This window comes from Asterias rubens, chromosome 1 (assembly GCF_902459465.1).
Source record: "Asterias rubens chromosome 1, eAstRub1.3, whole genome shotgun sequence".
Classification (NCBI taxonomy): domain Eukaryota; kingdom Metazoa; phylum Echinodermata; class Asteroidea; order Forcipulatida; family Asteriidae; genus Asterias; species Asterias rubens.
The window spans coordinates 10,578,392-10,597,814 of NC_047062.1; the positions used below are offsets into that span (position 1 = coordinate 10,578,392).

At 39.6% G+C, this 19,423-nt stretch overlaps 1 protein-coding gene across 1 annotated transcript in view; it reads left to right on the top strand.

Moving 5' to 3' along the window:
- Positions 1 to 19,423, top strand: part of LOC117289038 (ryanodine receptor 2-like) — a gene marked incomplete in the record, with an annotated part of 186,131 nt that overhangs the window by 120,214 nt on the left and 46,494 nt on the right. Inside the window, 5 exon segments of the mRNA XM_033769959.1 lie at positions 785 to 963; positions 1,223 to 1,293; positions 2,055 to 2,142; positions 2,656 to 2,931; positions 3,662 to 3,994. Of these exon segments, the coding sequence (XP_033625850.1) occupies positions 785 to 963; positions 1,223 to 1,293; positions 2,055 to 2,142; positions 2,656 to 2,931; positions 3,662 to 3,994 (947 nt within the window).

Below are 19,423 nucleotides of genomic sequence, written 5' to 3' on the forward strand. Positions count from 1 at the left end.
GGTTTAGGATTTCTAATATTATGAGGATTGTATGACCCATTGCAACTCTATCAATAATAATGGGTTGATGCAGTTTTGAAGCTTGTAGGCATTGGTTGACTTTGATGTTAAGTATTGAGAGAGGATTTGTTCTCAAATATCCTAGAGATTGCTTTTTATGTGCAATGCACTAAACTTAGTTTTTTGGACAATTACAAAGTATATCTCACTCTTACAAGAAAATGTCTTTTTCCTTTTTGTTAGTTTTCAAAGACTGTAAGTTTCAACAGCACTAAATACATGACGTGACTTTTGCTCAAAATATCGGGCTATCGGACACACTTTCTACCTCACACACAATCACTGCATCATTGGCGAGCCAAAACCGGGCTCCTATTATAGTCAGTACAACATAAAACTTGGATTTGTTTGATTGTTTGAGACGGTGCATGGTGTGGAAAAATAGGAAGAAACTATAAATGAATAGTAAACTTGAGGGTACAACCATGTGTAAATCTCTTTTGTGTGAGTGTTGGCTCTGAGAAGAGCCGGTTTGGTCTCAATGTTTCAAAGAGTATACTCTGCTAGTACATGTACCTGCAAGTTTACTATATATTTATAGTGTCTTCCTATTGGATATGTTTGTTCGCACATGTTTTTGATATTTGACACATTTATCTGAGATTTGCGTATAAGCTTCTTTTTGTTATTCTTTTTTTTTTAGCATAGACTAATAGTGCTGAGTGCTTTTATTGAAAATTCATAAACTGGTTTGTGTGTTAATCTGTTTTGTTTTGACCTGCAGCCAATGCCCAGCCCATCTTGAACGATGTCAAGGAAGAGTTATTGAAGACTCATTTTCTTCCTGTAATCGTCAAGCTAAGAGGCAAGATGGAAAAGGTGTTCTCAGCTGAGGAGGTTCTTAAGAAGGAATTTCCCATGGGAGGCAACGAGATGGAAGAGGCTGAGTTTGCAATACTAGAGGTCGGGGCAATTTTAAAATGTGCACATTTGATACTCGCGCGTGGACCCCAACCACACTGCTGTGGTGGGGGATTTGGTTTGTGTGTGTGACAAGTCTGAAAATAATTTTTCATTGACCTAAAGTGTTAGGAAACCAAATTAGCGTTGCTTTATGGTTGAATTTTTGTAGACAAAAATAAGACTTTTTAGAACTTCCATTTATTGTTTCTTTGCAAACGTTTGTCTATTTCTCAGATGTTAGTTGTTTATATTTTTGCAGGATTATCATCTGATTGTGAGGGATCTTTATGCATTCTACCCACTACTGATCAAGTTTGTTGATTCTCAGAGGTTAGTCCAAGTAAAAGAATGTACCAAAGATTGGTAGAAGCAAACGTTAAGCCACTTGACACCTTTGGTAATGGACCCTTCCCATGAAATATGTTAATTACATTCACGCATGCGTACAGACCCTGTTGGTTGGCAAACACCATAGAGTTGTGCACTAAGCAGACGCGCAATCGCGTGTGCGTCACGCACCCATTAGCCGTGTACAGCACAGCGCGATTTTCCCTCATTTTGCCAACCAAAACGTTAGTGCGCACGCACTATGTGCAATTTACATATTTCATGGGAAGCGTCTATTGTGAAAGACCAGTATTCTCACTTGGTGTATCCCAACATGTGCATAATATAACAAACCGTGCAGTTGGTTGCCTCCAAGTTTGTTTGTTTGTGTGGTTTATTTTTGCAAGTTTGCCCCACACAATGCTAAGGCCACTTTTGGTAAGAGGTTACAAGAAGCAAAAGTCTTAGATGAAAATAACTTGCGGGAGCTGAAAGTAGGAAATTTATATTCTTGTTTAAAAAAAATAGACAAGACTATGGAGTTGGGGGAAACATGCACCAGCCAAGGAATTCCAAAAAGATGAGGTTGCCAAGAAACAATGCCTCGTGTCACAATGGCCTTATTTAAATCTATTTAGTCCCCCGATACAATAGAGCAATACAGCGGTTTCTTATATATCTCTCATATCTGGCGCCTCAACGTTCATTACTTTTTTGCAAGGTATGAAAATGAAATTGGAGTTTTGTTGTTTGTGACTTTACAGAGCCAAGTGGTTAAAGTGTCCCTCCTTGCAGGCTGAAAGTCTCTTCACTGAAGTCTCCAGTATCTTCAACTGCTGGTCAAGATCTGCAGTAAGTTACATGTGTAATGGACTAATTGTCTCTTTTACTTCCACTTGTCACTTTTTATATGTTGCATGTATTGCGTGTTTCAGAGGAATTGATTTTAGGCATTTGTTGAATGTCTTTGCGCATTTGATCAGAGCTTGTCCTTTTAGAGTCCATTGCAGCTGCTGGTGATTGTACCATAAAACCCATATCGGCCTCAAACAGCTGCTAGATCTGACCGTCTTACACTCAATTAAAAGTGTCAAAGTAAAGTTCATGCCCCAAAATGAAATTTTCCAATGTTTACCATGTTATGAGCGAGTATTAACATTTCAAAAGCAAAAAGATTGTGGGTGTGTTGTTATCATTTTACAGAAATTATATCTAAATGTTTATGACACAAAAAGTTTGCCTGTGTTGAACAACAATATTTGGGCAATAGAAAGAATGTGTTGAATCTGATTGGCTGATTCCAGGTCTCATGATGTTGTATTTAGTAGAATTATGGTAGTATTTCAAATTTATAATTTTTTTTAGAACTGCCGTCGTGAAGAGCAGAACTTTGTGGCCCAGATGGAAGCAGAGAATGCCGCCCTGCTTGCGTCTGCAACATCCAATCGCAGGATGGGTTTGACCCCGCCAGAAGACCCTGGAGCTGGCCTCAAAGCAGCTAGGGATCGTCGGGTCGAAGGTCAAGGGTCACCAACCAGCCTGGTGGTTGTTTGTCTGAAACGCATGCTGCCCATTGGGATGAACCTGTATGGAGCGCGTGAACAAGAGCTTGTTCAACAAGCAAAGGTCAAATTCCAGCAGGTATGATTTGGGTTTTTTTGTAGTTTGTGTACAACAATTGGGGTCTAGTTTCATGCCACATCTTACCACAGAATTATGGACTTGCAGCCCATAGAATCGTGCGCTTTTTACAGGGAGCCATAAGTGAAGATTCATGGAAACAGAGCCACGAAATTTGGCCCAAGATGCATGACTGGTTTTCTTAATATCTAACATTAAAAATATACCAAACTGTCAGCTAAACTAACAAATTGCAGAAACATAAAGAAAGAGCCAAGAATAAAAGGCCACCCCAAAATACCTACTCTAACATCGTAACAATTATTTGTCTGTTGTGAAAGATATATATGCTTTTCAGTTTCAATATTTACAGACTGGATTACTTATAAGAGAGCAAACAGAATTATATAGGTTTTTTAAAAGTTAAGGTTTTAATAATAGTGGCTTCTCATATACATGGCACTTCACCATTTATAATTTTTCCTGCAAGGTGTGGAGCTTCATTTCGAAGTAGGAGACCTTATTTCCTTACATGGTACCATGCAATGGTTTACACGGTTTACACAGCCAATAAAACCGGGAAAGTTTAAAGCTAACAAAGTACAATATTTCTTGATAATAATAAGTCATTTTTCCCAACTTGTTTTCGTTTAAAGAACAATCGACCCAGGAAAGTTGAAAGCTAACAAATGACAATATTTCTTGATAATGAACAGTCATTGTCATCATTTTGTTTTCTTCTCGCCAACAGAAAGAAACTGAGAAAGACGTGCGTGAGTTCCTGGTCCAGTCCCTCCACATCAAAGACAAAGAGGTTGACCCCAAGAACCCATCTTCTTCTTCCACACTCACACCAGAAGACTCCTCCTGCTCTTCTAAAAAATCAACTCGCACCACCACCTCCTCCTCCTCCTCCTCCTCCTCCACCGCATCCTCTAGGAGTAGATCCCTGTTTGCTTCGTCGTCTAAGTCTTCTTACAAATCTTCTAAAGCTAGTAACACCGCCCTTACTACTACTACTTCATCCGTAGCTCCTTCTAGTGCATGCCAGAGACGCTCTTCGTCCACTAGTGAAATTGCTCGTGTATGTTTGTTTGTAACTGTGCTTTAACTGGGTGTCAGATACGAGGGTTAACTTTGCCTCCCCAAATTGTGCTCTTCTTTTTTTTCAAGACCAATATTATAACTACCGTTGAAATTTTCCAAGACAGTTTCTGATTGATACATGATATGTTGGTGTAGCCAACCTTTTAAATGATTATTCAGATTAATAATAATATTAAAAATAAAACAGTATTTTTATGTAGCGCATTATGAATAAAACATTCCTCAAAGCGCTTAACAGCAAAATGAAAAGCATTAAGAAAACAAAACTTAGAGTATATTTCCCAATTTAAGCCCACTAACAAAAGATTATAAAACAAGTGGTCCAAAAGAGTAAAAGTCAAAACAGATATAAATATAATGTAAAATATTGCCCAGTTCTAAATGGTTAGTAGTGGCATTCTTTGAGCAGAAAGATTTCACTGGCTTTGGATTCCTTTTGTTTGGATGATTCAATTCACTTCATTATCTACAAAGAGAGAATTCATTTAAGCCTTTACATTTTACAAAAATTACAATATGATAAATTTAACCATTTCAGTACAAAAATACAGATACTGTACTTCTCTTTATAAGAGGAATGACACATAAACTTATATAAAAAAAACATAAAATCTTACTGCCATAAATTCTACCAAATAGTTTGGAATGTTCATATTCAGATCTGGCTTGTTAGACGCTCGGGTAGAACTACTTGTCGATTAACTTTGCACCTGAATGGCTTGGAATAACACCTTGAATGTTTCTGATAGTCACTCGTAATCTTATGTGAATAAGCCATTTTGAGATATGGCGGACACAATATACTATGACACTATTTGGTTTGGGTACATTGTAAACACCCAAACCAAATAGTGCTTTCCTATAGTGTCCATCATATCTAAAAAAGGCTATAGACCCTTTGCACAATGCGGAATGCACCTCCTAAAGCAACTTTCCGTCCGCCATGACAGGAGCCAAAGTAACACTTGTGGGGGTGCTAAACACGTATTTTGCATGACTGTGTAATCAAAGAGTGACCCTTAGTGAAACTTTCTGATCACTTGGAGGCACTATGACGAGCGCCTCCAATTGATCAGAAAGTTTCACCAAAGGTCACTCGTTGTTAACACAGTCATGCAAAATACGTGTTTGGCACTCCCACAAGTGTTACTTTGGCTCCTGTCATGGCGGACGGAAAGTTGCTTTAGGAGGTGCATTCCGTGTTGTGCAAAGGGTCTATTGGAATTACTAATGAAATCTTTTGCATCTTTATCTTGGTTGAATTAATCCATCTATGTGCTGCACCTCAAAAAAGCGGGATTCATTTCTTACTCTTTGCTTGTGGCGGAATTGTTATATTAAGTTTCAATTGCTTGGACTCGATGCTTTAGAATTTAGACTTTAAGAATCAAGAAACCCACATCCACTTCCATAAAGCTTTAAGCACAAGTCACTAAAGAGACAAATCTTACTATGCCAAACAGGTCACCTGCCAGAATGTCATTACATTTATATCATCAACCTCTCCCCATTACTCATCACCAATAAAGGTTTTATGCTAATAATTATTTTGAGTAATAACCAATAGTGTCCACTGCCTTTAACATATACCAAGTTTTTTTTATATACTAATTGTTGACTGTCTAGCGATAACTTTATATTAGGCGCTATATAAATCGAAATATTATTATCTTCGACATACAGCAAACATAAATCGAGAAGACCAGACTTTTTCCGATTCCTATACCAACCTGAGCGTGCACACGCATCCAACACGAGCACCAGTCCAATGAGAACCAAGACCTTGGTAGTAGAGACATTAGCGCCCGCCGTCTTGTGACTTAGTAACACACAATTACTGGGTTAGAAAACCCCTGAGATGTCATACATGGATCCTGTATAAAGTCTGGAACCGATGAAAAAAATACTAAGAAAGGTTGATTTAAAACAAATATTGTGAAATAAATAATAATAATACAACATCTATACCACACTATTCTTTGCTTAAAGACACTGGACACCTTTGGTATTTGTCAAAGACCAGTATTCTCACTTGGTGTATCTCAGCACATGCATAAAACAACAAACCTGGGAAAATTCGATTTGAATTGGTCGTAGAAGTTGCGAGAGAATAATTTAAGAACAAACATATGTGTCGCAAAGGTGTGTGCTTTCAGATGCTTGAATTCAGATAAGGTCTAAATTTTAATTTAAATTGATTTAGTGAGAAAATTACTTCTTTCTCAAAAACTACGTTACTTCAGAGGGAGCCGTTTCTCACAATGTGTTATACTATCAACAACTTGCAGTTACTCGTTTTTAAAACCCTCTCCCCTCCCCACTACACTTCGGATTTGTGCACAGCTGTGGACTTTTATTTGCTTTTTTCCCCCGTCATAAACTAATAGACTTAAAAGCATTCCTAAATAGAAACGCCATACATTAAACATGTCACCTTCAAATGTGATATATTTTTTATTGTAAAAGAACAATAGAATTTGCTAACAATCCACGGGATTAAATCATTTGTGCCAAAACTAAAGCCTTGATGTCAATTGTTTTAATATCAAAAGCCCGGTAATCGATGGCGATTAAAGGCAGTGGACACTATTGGCAATTGTCAAAGACTAGCCTTCACAGTTGGTGTATCTCAACATTTGCGTAAAATAACAAACCTGTGAAAATTTGAGCTCAATCGGTCATCGAAGTTGCGAGATAGTAATGAAAGAAAAATAACCCCTGTCAACATGAATTGTGTGCGTTTAGATGGTTGATTTCGAGACCTCAAGTTCTAAATCTGAGGTCTTGATATCCCGTTCGAGGAAAATTATTTCTTGTGTGGAATATTTTTTTCGAGACCCAGATCGTGACACAAGACATTGTACCAATTCTACGTCCTTCGGATGGGACGTAAAGCCATTGGTGCCGTGTGTTGTGAATACGCACGTAAAAGAACCCAGTGCACTTATCGAAAAGAGAGGGGGTTCGTCCGGTGTCCCTGGATATGGCTGCTGAATGCAGCATTATAGCACCTTATAAAGTGCTACATAATTAGGTCTCAGAAATCATAACTTTAATAACCTTTATTTTTGTAAAAATATCTGTACTAAGCGCCTTGAATACTTCGATATTGTGTTATTAAACAATATAATTGATAAATATATCAAGTAATTTTTAAAAAGTGGGACTGTTTTAAAAAAGGGAAAAGTTCAGCGTAACGAGCTTGTCCAGCCGTTGCACCTGTCAAGTTTACGTGACATTGTTGCGCAAGGTTGTAAAAAGTAGACTTGTGCTCCGTATACGTATTAGTTATAAAGCCCTTTTCACACGACAGCGATTTAGCAGGGGTCCCTTGCTTAATCTCAGCATGGTTGTGAAATGTGACTTACATTGTCCATAAAGTAAGGCAACTTTGAGAAAATTTCACAATAGGGACATTAGACTGTCCGAACATTGTTGTTCTCTCACACAAAGTGTAAAATTTCCCAACCATGCTTATATAAAGCAAGGGACCCTTGCTAAATTGCTGTCGGGTTAAAGGGGCTGTTGTATGTACGTTTGGCGTGGGGGATAGACTGTGAATAAACAGTGTTAAGAATCTCTCACAACCTGGGGTTCTGGGTTTCAAAGTTTCGCGGAGATTTGTTAGATTTTTGATTTAAATTTGGTCCTTTTTAAGTTGGGAATTAGGCGGCGAGTCGGTTTGGGGGAGAAATCTAAGTTTAGTGTTCTGAACATAAATTTGATTTGTTGTCCAGAGGCTGAGGGACTCTAAATATTTTTTGAGAATTATTTAAATATTTTGTTTGCGTTTAGCATTGTTTGATATGGGGGTCTATTTAGTTATGCAACCTCTTGTCCACCAACCTGCAACAACCTGTAGGAATCTATGGGTAACTGGGAGCTACTGAAGGTATGGTCACTGGCAGTTTGAACCGTCGATTAAACGGTCTGATAAAACTAACCGGCTCTTTTCAGAGACATAACCGGTCTGATAAAACAAACCGGCTCTTTTCAGAGACATAAACGGTCTGATCGAAGCAACCGGCTCTTTTCAGAGACATAAACGGTCTGATCGAAGCAACCGGGTCTTTTCAGAGACATAAACGGTCTGATCAAACAAACTGGCTCTTTTCAGAGACATAAACGGTCTGATCGAAGCAACCGGCTCTTTTCAGAGCCAAATACTTCCAAGAAAAGATTATTGGATTGTCTGCTCTGATTTCACCAACCAAACACCTAGTTTTCAATTACATTTCATCTTAATATCACTTGAAATTATTTTAAAGGCGGTGGACATTATTGGTAATTACTCAAAAGATTTATTAGCATAAAACCTTTCTTGGTGACGAGTAATGGGGAGAGGTTGATGGTATAAAACATTGTGAGAAACGGATCCCTCTGAAGTGCCATAGTTTTCGAGAAACAAGTAATTTTTCACGAATTTGATTTCGAGACCTCAGGTTTAGAACTTGAGGTCTCGAAATCAACCATCTAAACGCACACAACTTCATGTGACAAGGTTTTTTTTTTCTTTCATTATTATCTCGCAAGTTCGATGACCGATTGAGCTCAAATTTTCACAGGTTACTTATTTTATGCATATGTTGAGATAAACCAACTGTGAAGGCTAGTGTTGCACAATTACCAAAAGTGTCCACTGCCTTTAAAAAATAAAATTTTGAGATCAAATGATTATCAAGTTAAATTATTCAATACACAATAAAATTACATACCTGCAAGGAACAAGAAGGCAGCAATTACTGCTGTGAATAGCATTGTGCTGGCCATGCTGAGACAAGTTCGAATCACACTGAGACAAGAGCGGTTTCTTTCTGCGTATGTTCGGGTGTTATTTGGTCGAGAGTGCTCAATCTTCAAAATCCTGCACTTTATATACTTATTGATACACAGCCTAATCAATACAGTGACAGCTTCCCTCATTGTTTTACACAATCTACTCTAATATTATCAATGTCCTTCGTAGATGTCCGTGGCCCTGTTTTTAAAATTCAATTGATTTCATAACAACTCAAAAAATGCAGCCCCCCCCCCTGGAAGTGTCATTGAAATATCTCCTTACCCTCGGAATTGTGGAGTTTAGTTAAGTTAAACTCGCTTATGCACAATTTATTGTAGTGATTAATCACCATGGATGCACATTATTGTTAACTCGTTCCTACAAATGGTAACCAACCCCAAACAGGGCCCAATTTCATGACTCTGCTTACCGCCAAATTCTGCCCTTACGATCACCATTGTCCGATAACGTGCACATGCTGAATTTCTGCACTAGCTGTGTGAGCGTAGAATGTCTAGTACAAACGCACGTGCACGAGCCAAATTTCGCCGTTGAAATACCCCGTGAAAAACTACAGAACCTCAGTTAGTAATATTTGAAGGGAAGCTTTCCACTATCATTGTCTTCAAACCCTGTAAGTTTAATGTAAATCTGTGGACATTTTGAAATAAAAAGTACCCAAATCCTTTAACAAAAAACGTTCCCTCTCCGTAGAAATGAGCAAACTGGTATAAAATTACTAAATTAATTGATAGCAACGCAACACATGACGTCATCAACATATAGACTCGCAATGTTTAGGATCTACTTAGTGCTTTGTCATCAAAATTCAAGCGAATTGGAGATAAGATTCATCGCTCGCTGCTTTTTAAATTTTCACTTAGAATCAAGTAAACTGACAATTTCATTTTGTGCAAAAAGTGAAGTGTTAAGTTTATTATTAAGTTTACCATTATAAACGTTTAATTAGTTACAGCTGAGTTATAAATGCAATTGACACGTTTGGTAATTGTCAAAGACCGGCATTCTCACTTGGTATCCCAAGTATATGCATACAATTAAAAATCTCTGAAAATTTTAACTCAATTGGTCATAGAAGTTGCAAGAGAACAATGAAAGTGTTTTAGGCCTGAAGTCTATTTTTTCAATATATTTGAGTGAGAATTACCTCGTTCTCAAAAAGTTCGTTTAATACTTCAGAGGGAGCCATTTCTAACACTGTTTCATCTATCAACAGCTCTACATCTGCTCATTTATGGTTTTATGCTAACATTGTTTTAGGTAGTCACCAATGGTGTCCATTGCCTTTAACACTTTAATACATATAATGATAATATTATATGAACCTTCATTAAGGCATATAGCAGCGAAAAGGAACGTCCATTTAGTGTATTTTCCTTTGTCAAACAAAAATATTATTATCTATTTCCGAGTCAGTAAGTGAAAACTGTGATTTTCTGTTTGCAGTCTACTCAGTGGGACCTTACTCTATGGTGGGACTGAGTGTGCCAACATATCCTGATTAATCATGTTTACTAGTGAGCAACGAGATCATCCCTTTTACGTTGCTTACCGCTGAATTCTACCTTTACGGTGCACCCTGTATAGATTTTAACTATAATGAGCCGTGAGCGCAAAGTCCGTGCTAAAGAGCGCCCTCGCCCCGTCTAAGCACCCCTTTCGACGGGCTACAGTTAGGATAAAGACGGGTACTTGCTTTTCAGACCCAGCGATTGATTTCATTTGATGCTGTGATTTCATTGATTAAACGTGCAGTGACGTAAGCTCACTACGTATGTGTTCTGATTGGCATATTGCGGTCGTCTGTATAATATGAATCTATAGTGATTGACCAACGCTAGAGGCCACTCTCTGGCGTTTTTCACGAGCCTCGACGTAAGAATTCCAGGCAGGCTAGTTTGGGCTTAGACTGGGACCCTGAGTTTATCCGCAAGGATAACGACATGTACTTTCTATTCAGATCTAGTGATTCCATTGGATACAATGCAGTGACTATACATAGTACATGCAGTGAAATCACAGACCAATCAAACACAGGGTGCGTTCGTTTAGCTTCCCTGTGTCTACCCCGCGGTGCTCACTCGGGTGAGCCCCTGACAAGAGCTGAACGAACGATCACTCACCGCTGTCGTATTGACGTCATGCACCTGGTGCCAGCCCCCAAGTGACCCACTCCACAAGCAAGGCACTGGGGGCTGACCTGGGTGAGCCCCTGGAATGACGTCAGAGCTATTCGAACGCACCGGGGGCAGACCGGGGTCGACCCAGGGAAGCTAAACGAACGCACCCAATGGTATGGAAAGCTTACTTTCGGTCGTCTGCATGCTGTGTATACATGTGTATTATCACAGTACATGCATGTTGACTACGTATCTCTCTGGTAAATTAATGTATATGTGGAAGGTGAAGATGCACGACGGCTGGATGCCAGTCTCTGGCGTTATTCACGAGCCTCGAAGTGTGACGTAACAAACAATGTCTAGGCCAGTTTGGGCTTAACCTGAACGTCTGACGTCATTCCTCGAGGCTCGTGAATAACGCCAGAGACCGGCATAAAAAACCGGCGTGTAGTTCGACCGTTGACCTCCCTCATTTCACATTGTGGGTCTACCCTGTGGTTCTCACTCGGGTGAGCCCCTGACAAGAGCTAAACGAACGATCACTCACCGCTCTTGTAGTGACGTCGTTCACCTGGGGCCAAAGTGACCCACTCCACAAGCAGGGCACTGGGGGCTGACCCGGTTAAGCCCCTGGAATGACGTCAAAAGCTATTCGAACGCACCATGGCAAACCGGGAAGCTAAACGAACGCACCCAGAGATACGCGACGATCATGCGGCAGTACTGCATGTACTGTTTGGGCATGGAAAGCTCATGTCACTGCACGTATCCAATGATATCATTGTATACAATGGAATCGCTGGATCTAGCGGCGGGGACCTGTCTTTGTCCTTGTGGATAAAGACAGGGGCCCAGTCTAGTTTGGGCTGAGCGAAGAGAGTGCCTTATGTCAGACATTTTTTGACACTAGGTGGCAGCAGACTTATGCAAACAAACTCCAACAAGATTATTAATTATAAAGCAAATTGATGGCGTGAGCATGCAACTGTGACAAAATAACACGTGTTATCTGAGGCCGAGAGACTTTTCAATGTTTTAAAAGTATGTTTTTATATCATTAGCATTAAGCATTGAGTGCTAAGGGAAGGTTAACGGTATGCACCACGTTGCAACATTCGTCTATTTGTAGACCGCCCTCTCGTGAGAATTCTTATGAAGAGACACTTCCTCCTAGTTTTGATTTAGGGCGGTAACGAAGACTTGATTTGACTAGAAATGTCATCACTTCAATAATTGTTCCTAAAGTTGGGCTAACTCTTGTCACTTGATTTCTCAGGCTCAGATAAGTCACGTGATCACGACATCAAGTATTACTTCCCGTCGTGTTACGTTATTACTAAAACTGAACCAAACTAAATCCCAATTATTATTTACAATTATCGTGAGTAACATCTATCTAACAAAAATATGGACACATCATATTAACGTAGTGGACCAAACGATCCGATATTAAAGCCTGATCTATACGGTTCTTTCCAACGAATCTCTTGTGCTTTTTAAACTAAATATAAATACTGCCGAATAAATACCTTGGCAAAGTGGTTGAAAACATTTTCTAGACGAACAATAAAAAGACAATTGTTTTTTTTTTTCACCAAAACTCAACACATTTTCAAGAGTTCCCAAGTACCAGTTACTAAAAATGTTTAATATTCAAACGCTCTCTGTCATTAGAAATTATACAGCCTCTTTTCTCTGATTGTGCTAAAATTGCTTTAAATTTGTAGTGTGTACAAACTGTTTCATGTACCAAAGGGGAACAACAATCCATTGTTCAATGAATCGTTTTTGTCGTGTTAGCCAATTACAATAAAGGCAGTGGACACTATTGGTAATTACTCAAAACAATTATTATCATAAAACCTTACTTGGTAACAAGTAATGGGGAGCTGTTGATAGTATAACACGTTGTGAGAAACGGCTCCCTCTGAAGTAATGTAGTTTTCGAGAAAGAAGGTTTTTTTTCACGAATTTGATTTCGAAACCTCAGATTTAGAATTTGAGGTCTCGAAATCAAGCATCTGAAAGCACACAACTTCGTGTGACAATGGTGTTTTTTTCTTTCGTTATTGTCTCGTAACTTCGACGACCGATTGAGCTCAAATTTTCACAGCTTTGTTATTTGATGCATATGTTGAGATACACCAACTGTGAAGAGTAGTCTTTGACAATTACCAATAGTGTCCACTGTCTTTAACTAAAATTATGTTTGAAAAACAGCGGACATAATGTTAATTAACATTTTTATTCTACCTCTTATAATCCACTGTAGTATAGAGTGCACATTTGTGTATGGAGTGCGAAAGAGGTAGGCCTACATTAGTTCATTTTCCGCAAAACGATGATGTCAAAATAGATCGATGACACGTAACGAACAAACGGCTGACTTGATGTTTGTAACGTCTCAATTCGGCCGAAACCAAACAAGCAGTTAATGAGAAAGTAGATATTCTTTCAGTTTTGAAGAATCGACTCTTTTTAATTCTCTCAATTAGTATAGACTCACCATACAAACAACTTGAAGAGGTGATATCCTCAATTTCAGAGATCTTGTTGCATAAAAACGGTGGCTATTGCGGAAATCATGATACGCAACATCGACATCGACTTGCGGAACTTGTTATTTACTCGACTTGGATATCATTGTAAATGATGAAGCTGCATATAATGAAGATCTTACAATGGTCTGGTTTCGGTCTGCTGTGTTGGGTTAATGGATAAAGATGGCGCATCTGTAGACTCCTCTCCAGGACGCACTCGGTTTCGACCAAATCGGCTCCGTACAAGTTGCTTGAGCTGTGCACGGAAATGCTCGCACTTGAAGCAACAAACGACTGGATTCACGCTCATGTTACACATGACTAATGTTTTACATGTTTGGTTTAAAAAAAATATAGTGAAGGTGTTGACGAAGTCAGGACACCAGTGGTATAGAGTAGACGAAACGTCTGCATCAGAGTCCCGCAAATGAAAAACATGCAACCAGCGATCAGCATCGTAGTGATTACGTTTCTTTTAGCCTTACTGAAGACACCATCTTGCTGATTGGCGTTAGCATTGTCAAGTTTGTGTCGAAGAACGAGGAGTATTCTACAGTACGAAAACGATATGAAGATCACTGGAATTATATATTCCATGAAAATACTGACACAGACCACAATCTTCAATCCTGTGGGACTAATGGATGGATCAAAGCCGCACTTACTCCCATTGATTGTGTAGACGAAGAAAAACCTCAGCGAATAAGTGAAACCGAAGATCCAAGCAACACACATTGAAACTTTGATCTTGAAGAGTGATTTTGCAAGAGTTAGGGGTAGCATGCGCCAGCATAATGAATTAAAGTTTTTGTCGTGTTCAAAAAGACCTATACTGGTGGGAAGTGTGCAATGCAATAATTCTCACGCCTACTCAGTTCTGTGAGATAAGAGAAACTGTTTTGAAAAAAATCATTTAGACTGGCAAGGGTACCAAAACACAGCTGTTACGGGTGGTTACAAAGTTGTGGTGTGGACCAATGCTAACATCCAAAAGCAAATTGCTGCCAGATTTCGGTTCTTAGCTTACCGTTGCTGTTGTAGTCTGCTGTACCGGGAATATGGCTAATGAGGTCCCGTTAGACTCCTCTCCAGGACGCACTCGGTTTCGACCAAATCGGTGTCGTACAAGTTGCTTGACCTGTGCACGGAAATACTGGTATTTGAAGCAATAAACGACTGGATTCACGCTCATGTTGCACATGACCAATCCGGTCAAAATTATTCTGACCAACTCGGTTGGTGCCCCCGTAATTCCGAAACAATACAAAAACCGCATCATCTCCAATGGTGTACAACAAATGAAAAGCATAACGCCAGCTATTAACAATGCCATTATGACGTTTTGCTTTGCTTTACTCAATACACCATCTGCTTGCTGGTTGACTGTGCCATTAATCAACTTGCGTCGCAACAAAAGAAGAATTCGTGTGTAAGAAAATGATATCAGAACTACTGGTATAGTAAACTCAACTAAAAATGAAGAACAAAAGAGTGGGACTCTGCTAATGTTTAAAAAGAACCACTCGTACATACACTTTGATTGCTTAACTTTGAATATGAACACATATGTAAGTGCATGTGTAAAACCGATGATCCAAGCAGCACACATTGAAACTCTGATCTTGAAGAGTGAGCAGTAGTTGCGGTGTTTGACCGGATAGCACACGGCAAGAAAACGCTCCAGCGATATCACCACCAGATTGTACGTGGACGTCACACTTAAACCCCAAACAAAAAAACTTGAGTGAATGAATCTACAGAGAAAAACACCAAATAAATTTCTCTCAAAATTCTCCAGAAGTGAGCTCTGTTTGATCCCAACCATGAGGAGAAACACCATACCAGAGATGAGGTCGATGATGGATTGGTGACGGATAAGTCGGTTAGTGAAGGAGCTGAACTGTTCACGTCGGACCGTCATGACGAAAATCACAAAACCGTTTCCGAGAATGGCTGAGCATCCGATAGCGATGTTAAACGCTGTGGCTAAACCACCATTTGATGCCATATTAGATTTATAAAAGTCGAATAGGGAAACTTGTAAGAAACAGTTCTGTGGGGTATTTGTGTGAATTATTCTGTCTTTCACAACACATGAGCAAACATTCAAGAAGATATATCGACGAAATATCGTCAACGAAATAATTGGTGGTCAAACAACCGAGTCTCTTTTTTATCAATATTCATAAATACCTTAGACAGTTTCGCTATTCCTATTGGTGGAGAGCGCGTTCACGTGGGGTGTTAAACGGTGGATGAAGACCAACTGGGGCTGTTTTTAACCTAATGTTTTCGGATACGTTTAGATGCATACTACGCGCTAGTCTTGGTGCAATACGTTTCTCGTTACGGACGATGCGGGCGCTGTTGCGTTGGCCGCGCTGTGTGTGAAAGGAAAACGAGAAAAGTCTAGCACCAAGACTAATTACTCGCACAAATGTATGTTCGAAAACTGTCTCAGTCATAAAAATGCAATACACGTACAGAGCTCAAGGATGTCGGAAAACGGATAAGTTTTACATAGTTTCTATACTTTTTTGCGCCTTTTAAACAAAAAGGCATTTATGAATGGGAACAAAAGAGTAGTGACTAGGCTAGGGCCTTTATCGAATGGCCACGACCCTGGATGGGGATTGGATGGCGATACTCACGAGCCTCGAAGTGTGACGTCAGATGTTCATGCTATCATTGCAATCCATATTGACCTTCACTCCATGTTAAAATGAGCGACAGTCTGTCTAAAAAAAAAAATCTGTACGAACCGCAGTGATCAAAACATTAGGGAATGTTAACACACAAAAAACATCATTGGATGTACATTTATACTATTAAAAGCGTAACCCGCGCCATCTTGGATTGAAAATTAGAAGGTTGTGTCGTTACATACGTCGGGTTGCAAGTCTACAAAACCCTGAACCGAACTCCCTCTTACGAGTTGTCTGATTGGCTGGAGTCACGAGCGATATCTCCTAACATGTGTGGTTGTCTGGTTTTGATATGGGCCACCTGTTGGTCGAAGGGGGAAGCCGTGGGCTGCACACAGAGTCACCTCTGTGGTTGTCTGGTTTTGATATGGGCCACCTGTTGGTCTAGGGGGGAGCTGTAGGCTACACACAGAGCCACCTCTTTAGGTTTGAAGTGGGTGGCAACCTCGGACTCCCATTAACACTCCAGAGTGACTCATTGATGTTTCGCAGAGGGGTAAATGGCATTGTGTATATACCATTTTGTACAAGGGGGTTTAATTTCGCGTGTTAAATTAAAAACAATAGGCTTTAATACATGCATCTGTTACATATGTGTTTATTACAATTAAGTCACTCATGTAGGCCTACCCAACTTTCCAGCATTTTTTTAAACGCATCAAACAGCAACCCATTGTGAAACTTTATTTGTTCCATTTAACTCTGCACCATTAGTGGTACAGTCCATATGTCATCCCCCACACACAGAACGTATACACGCAAAAGTTGAAACATTTTCAAGAAGAAAGTAAATACATTACTGATTCTTTAAATATACATTGTACATGTTGCCAGTTAAACCTACAAAAGAGGACATGAAATCACCGTTTAAGAATAGTATGCTTTCATAGTTACGAACTTTGTGAAACATCAACGGCTGTTTTGAAGCTGTAAACGAACATTCCATTCAAAGTTCTGAAGCAACAAAATTGTTAGAACGCAGTTTGGTCCGGACTTAGGATGTAGATTTTGCCAAATCCGTTTTGTATTAAGCAATCGGACGTCAGGTTTTGTTATCGAAAGAGCCCTCATGTGCAGCTGAATCGGGTACTTTTTACGAATTTCTCCATACAAAATTAACCAAACTGGCCTACAAACCCTTAAAACAACAAGGCAAATTTTTTCTGAAAGCGAATTAAGTGAGAGGATGTAGGGGTAGCTGGCATACAAACCCTCAAAATAACTAGGCAAATGTTTTCTGAAAGTGAATTAAGGGAGAGAATGTAGGAGTAGTTATTAAAGACCAATAAAATTACCGTTTCTATTATTTTAGTTTGTATAGGGTTCCACAGATAATTATGATAACATATAAACTTGGATGTTTTATCAGGGGACTTCGTCACGCGGGGCGCGCGCCCCGGCGGATGTTGACCAGAAAGTTTACATGAAAATTAATTGGTATGAGAATAAACTAAAAATTAATGAGGCCGACGCTCTGTTACTCCCAAAAGCGGTGGTAAAAACAGTAGATAAGATGTTTCACAGCATGTTCCGAAAACTCGCTTTATTTGGTGCTCAGACAACTCTGTATGCGTCGTTGGACGTACGCTCAATGTAATATCACGATGAATGGGGCCTTAGATTCTAAAATCGTGTACACGTCAGTGGAAACAAAGCAAAAATCATTCAACAGTTACAGCAACCAATCATTAAATATATTTATTTTCAATACAATTTTGCAGAAATTGACTTTGTCGTTAAAGTCCATACTAACTGGCGCGTTTTTTTTTTGTATCTGCTGTATTCCAGAACTTCTTCGAAGCTTCCTTTTCAGTCAGATAAACTCCGCGGCTATTAGTGGCTGTGATTAGAAGTTTGTTTTAAAAGAGGGTACCACTTTCATACAAGCCTTTTTAGTCGGATTTCTCCTCTGCTATTAGCAGCGGTGATAATTGATGAGGGGGGGGGGGGGGGGGGGGAGACCAGACTTAGACCACTCAAATCCGTGGCTATCGGTGACTCTGCTATTAGCAGCGGTGATAATTGATGGGGGGGGGGAGACCAGACTTAGACCACTCAAATCCATGGCTATCGGTGACTATGGATTTGTTGCTAAGGGAACCAAATACCACTGCTGATTCCAAATTCAGCGTGTTATACATTGTCCGATTGGCCCATCTCCATATAAATTAACCAAACTGGACGTCATACCCTCAAAATAACAAGGCAAATGTTTCACAAAGTTCGTAACTATAATGAAAGCAGTTTGGGCAATTCAGTAACTGAATTATTATTACCTGTAAGAATACCTCCCTTGCCCCCACATTACCTTTTACAACATTTGTATACTAGAATCCTCCTGATCTAGCGGGGTGCCGCGCAAAGCGCGGCATCCCGCTAGTACACTGTAATACATGTACGTTGTATCCAACATTGTATCCGAAAATCGATGGCGAATGACCGTCTTCACATCATTCGCTGAAATTTGGGAAGCGAGTTCTAAATTGACCGATTTTCGTAAAGGAGGTGGTGAATACTTACTTGTGAACGTTCCGAATTTGTACCAAAGCTTACGAAGACACGGCGGATGTTGCGAAGTTTGAGCGATTGGCAAATATTTCCATTCGTTAGCATAATCTCCACATTTTAAGAGTAGCATAAGTGCGGGATTAATCCACAGGAAGTACACAAAATGCAGATTGGCAGGCTGCATGGAGGGAGGGGGTTGGAAACATCACGTGTATGTCAAGTTCGCGCAAGGATGGCTTGTGTAGTAGTGACGTGCGTAGGGACAGCGCGAACTTTGCTACAAAAAACAGATGGCTCCATATGATCAGAGAGTTTAGCTACCTTTGAAACTTGGATATCAACGGCAACCCAATGTCGCAAAAGTCGTGAAATTGGGATAAAAGTTATAAGCAGTATAGTAAGCAGCGAGTGCCGCTCGAGAATCACACAGTAAACAACTGGATGCTGTGAAACTAAGCCCAGTGGTAGTTTTCCTCTGCCTAATACCCCCACGCGCATAAGAGTTTGTATAGTGCCCTTTTCGCAAAGCCTTGTAAATTCACCATGATTCAGAATCGTCTGCCCTGCTCTAACTCACAATGTCAACCTCTTGTGTTTGTTCGGTTCTTTTTTTTTTTTAGGTTTTAGGTGTTCGGGCATTCAGCACGTAACACCTCTTATTTTTGTTCTTTTTTGTTTGATTTTTTCTTAATAATTATTCTTCTTCTTTTATAGGTGTTGGCTAACAGCCGA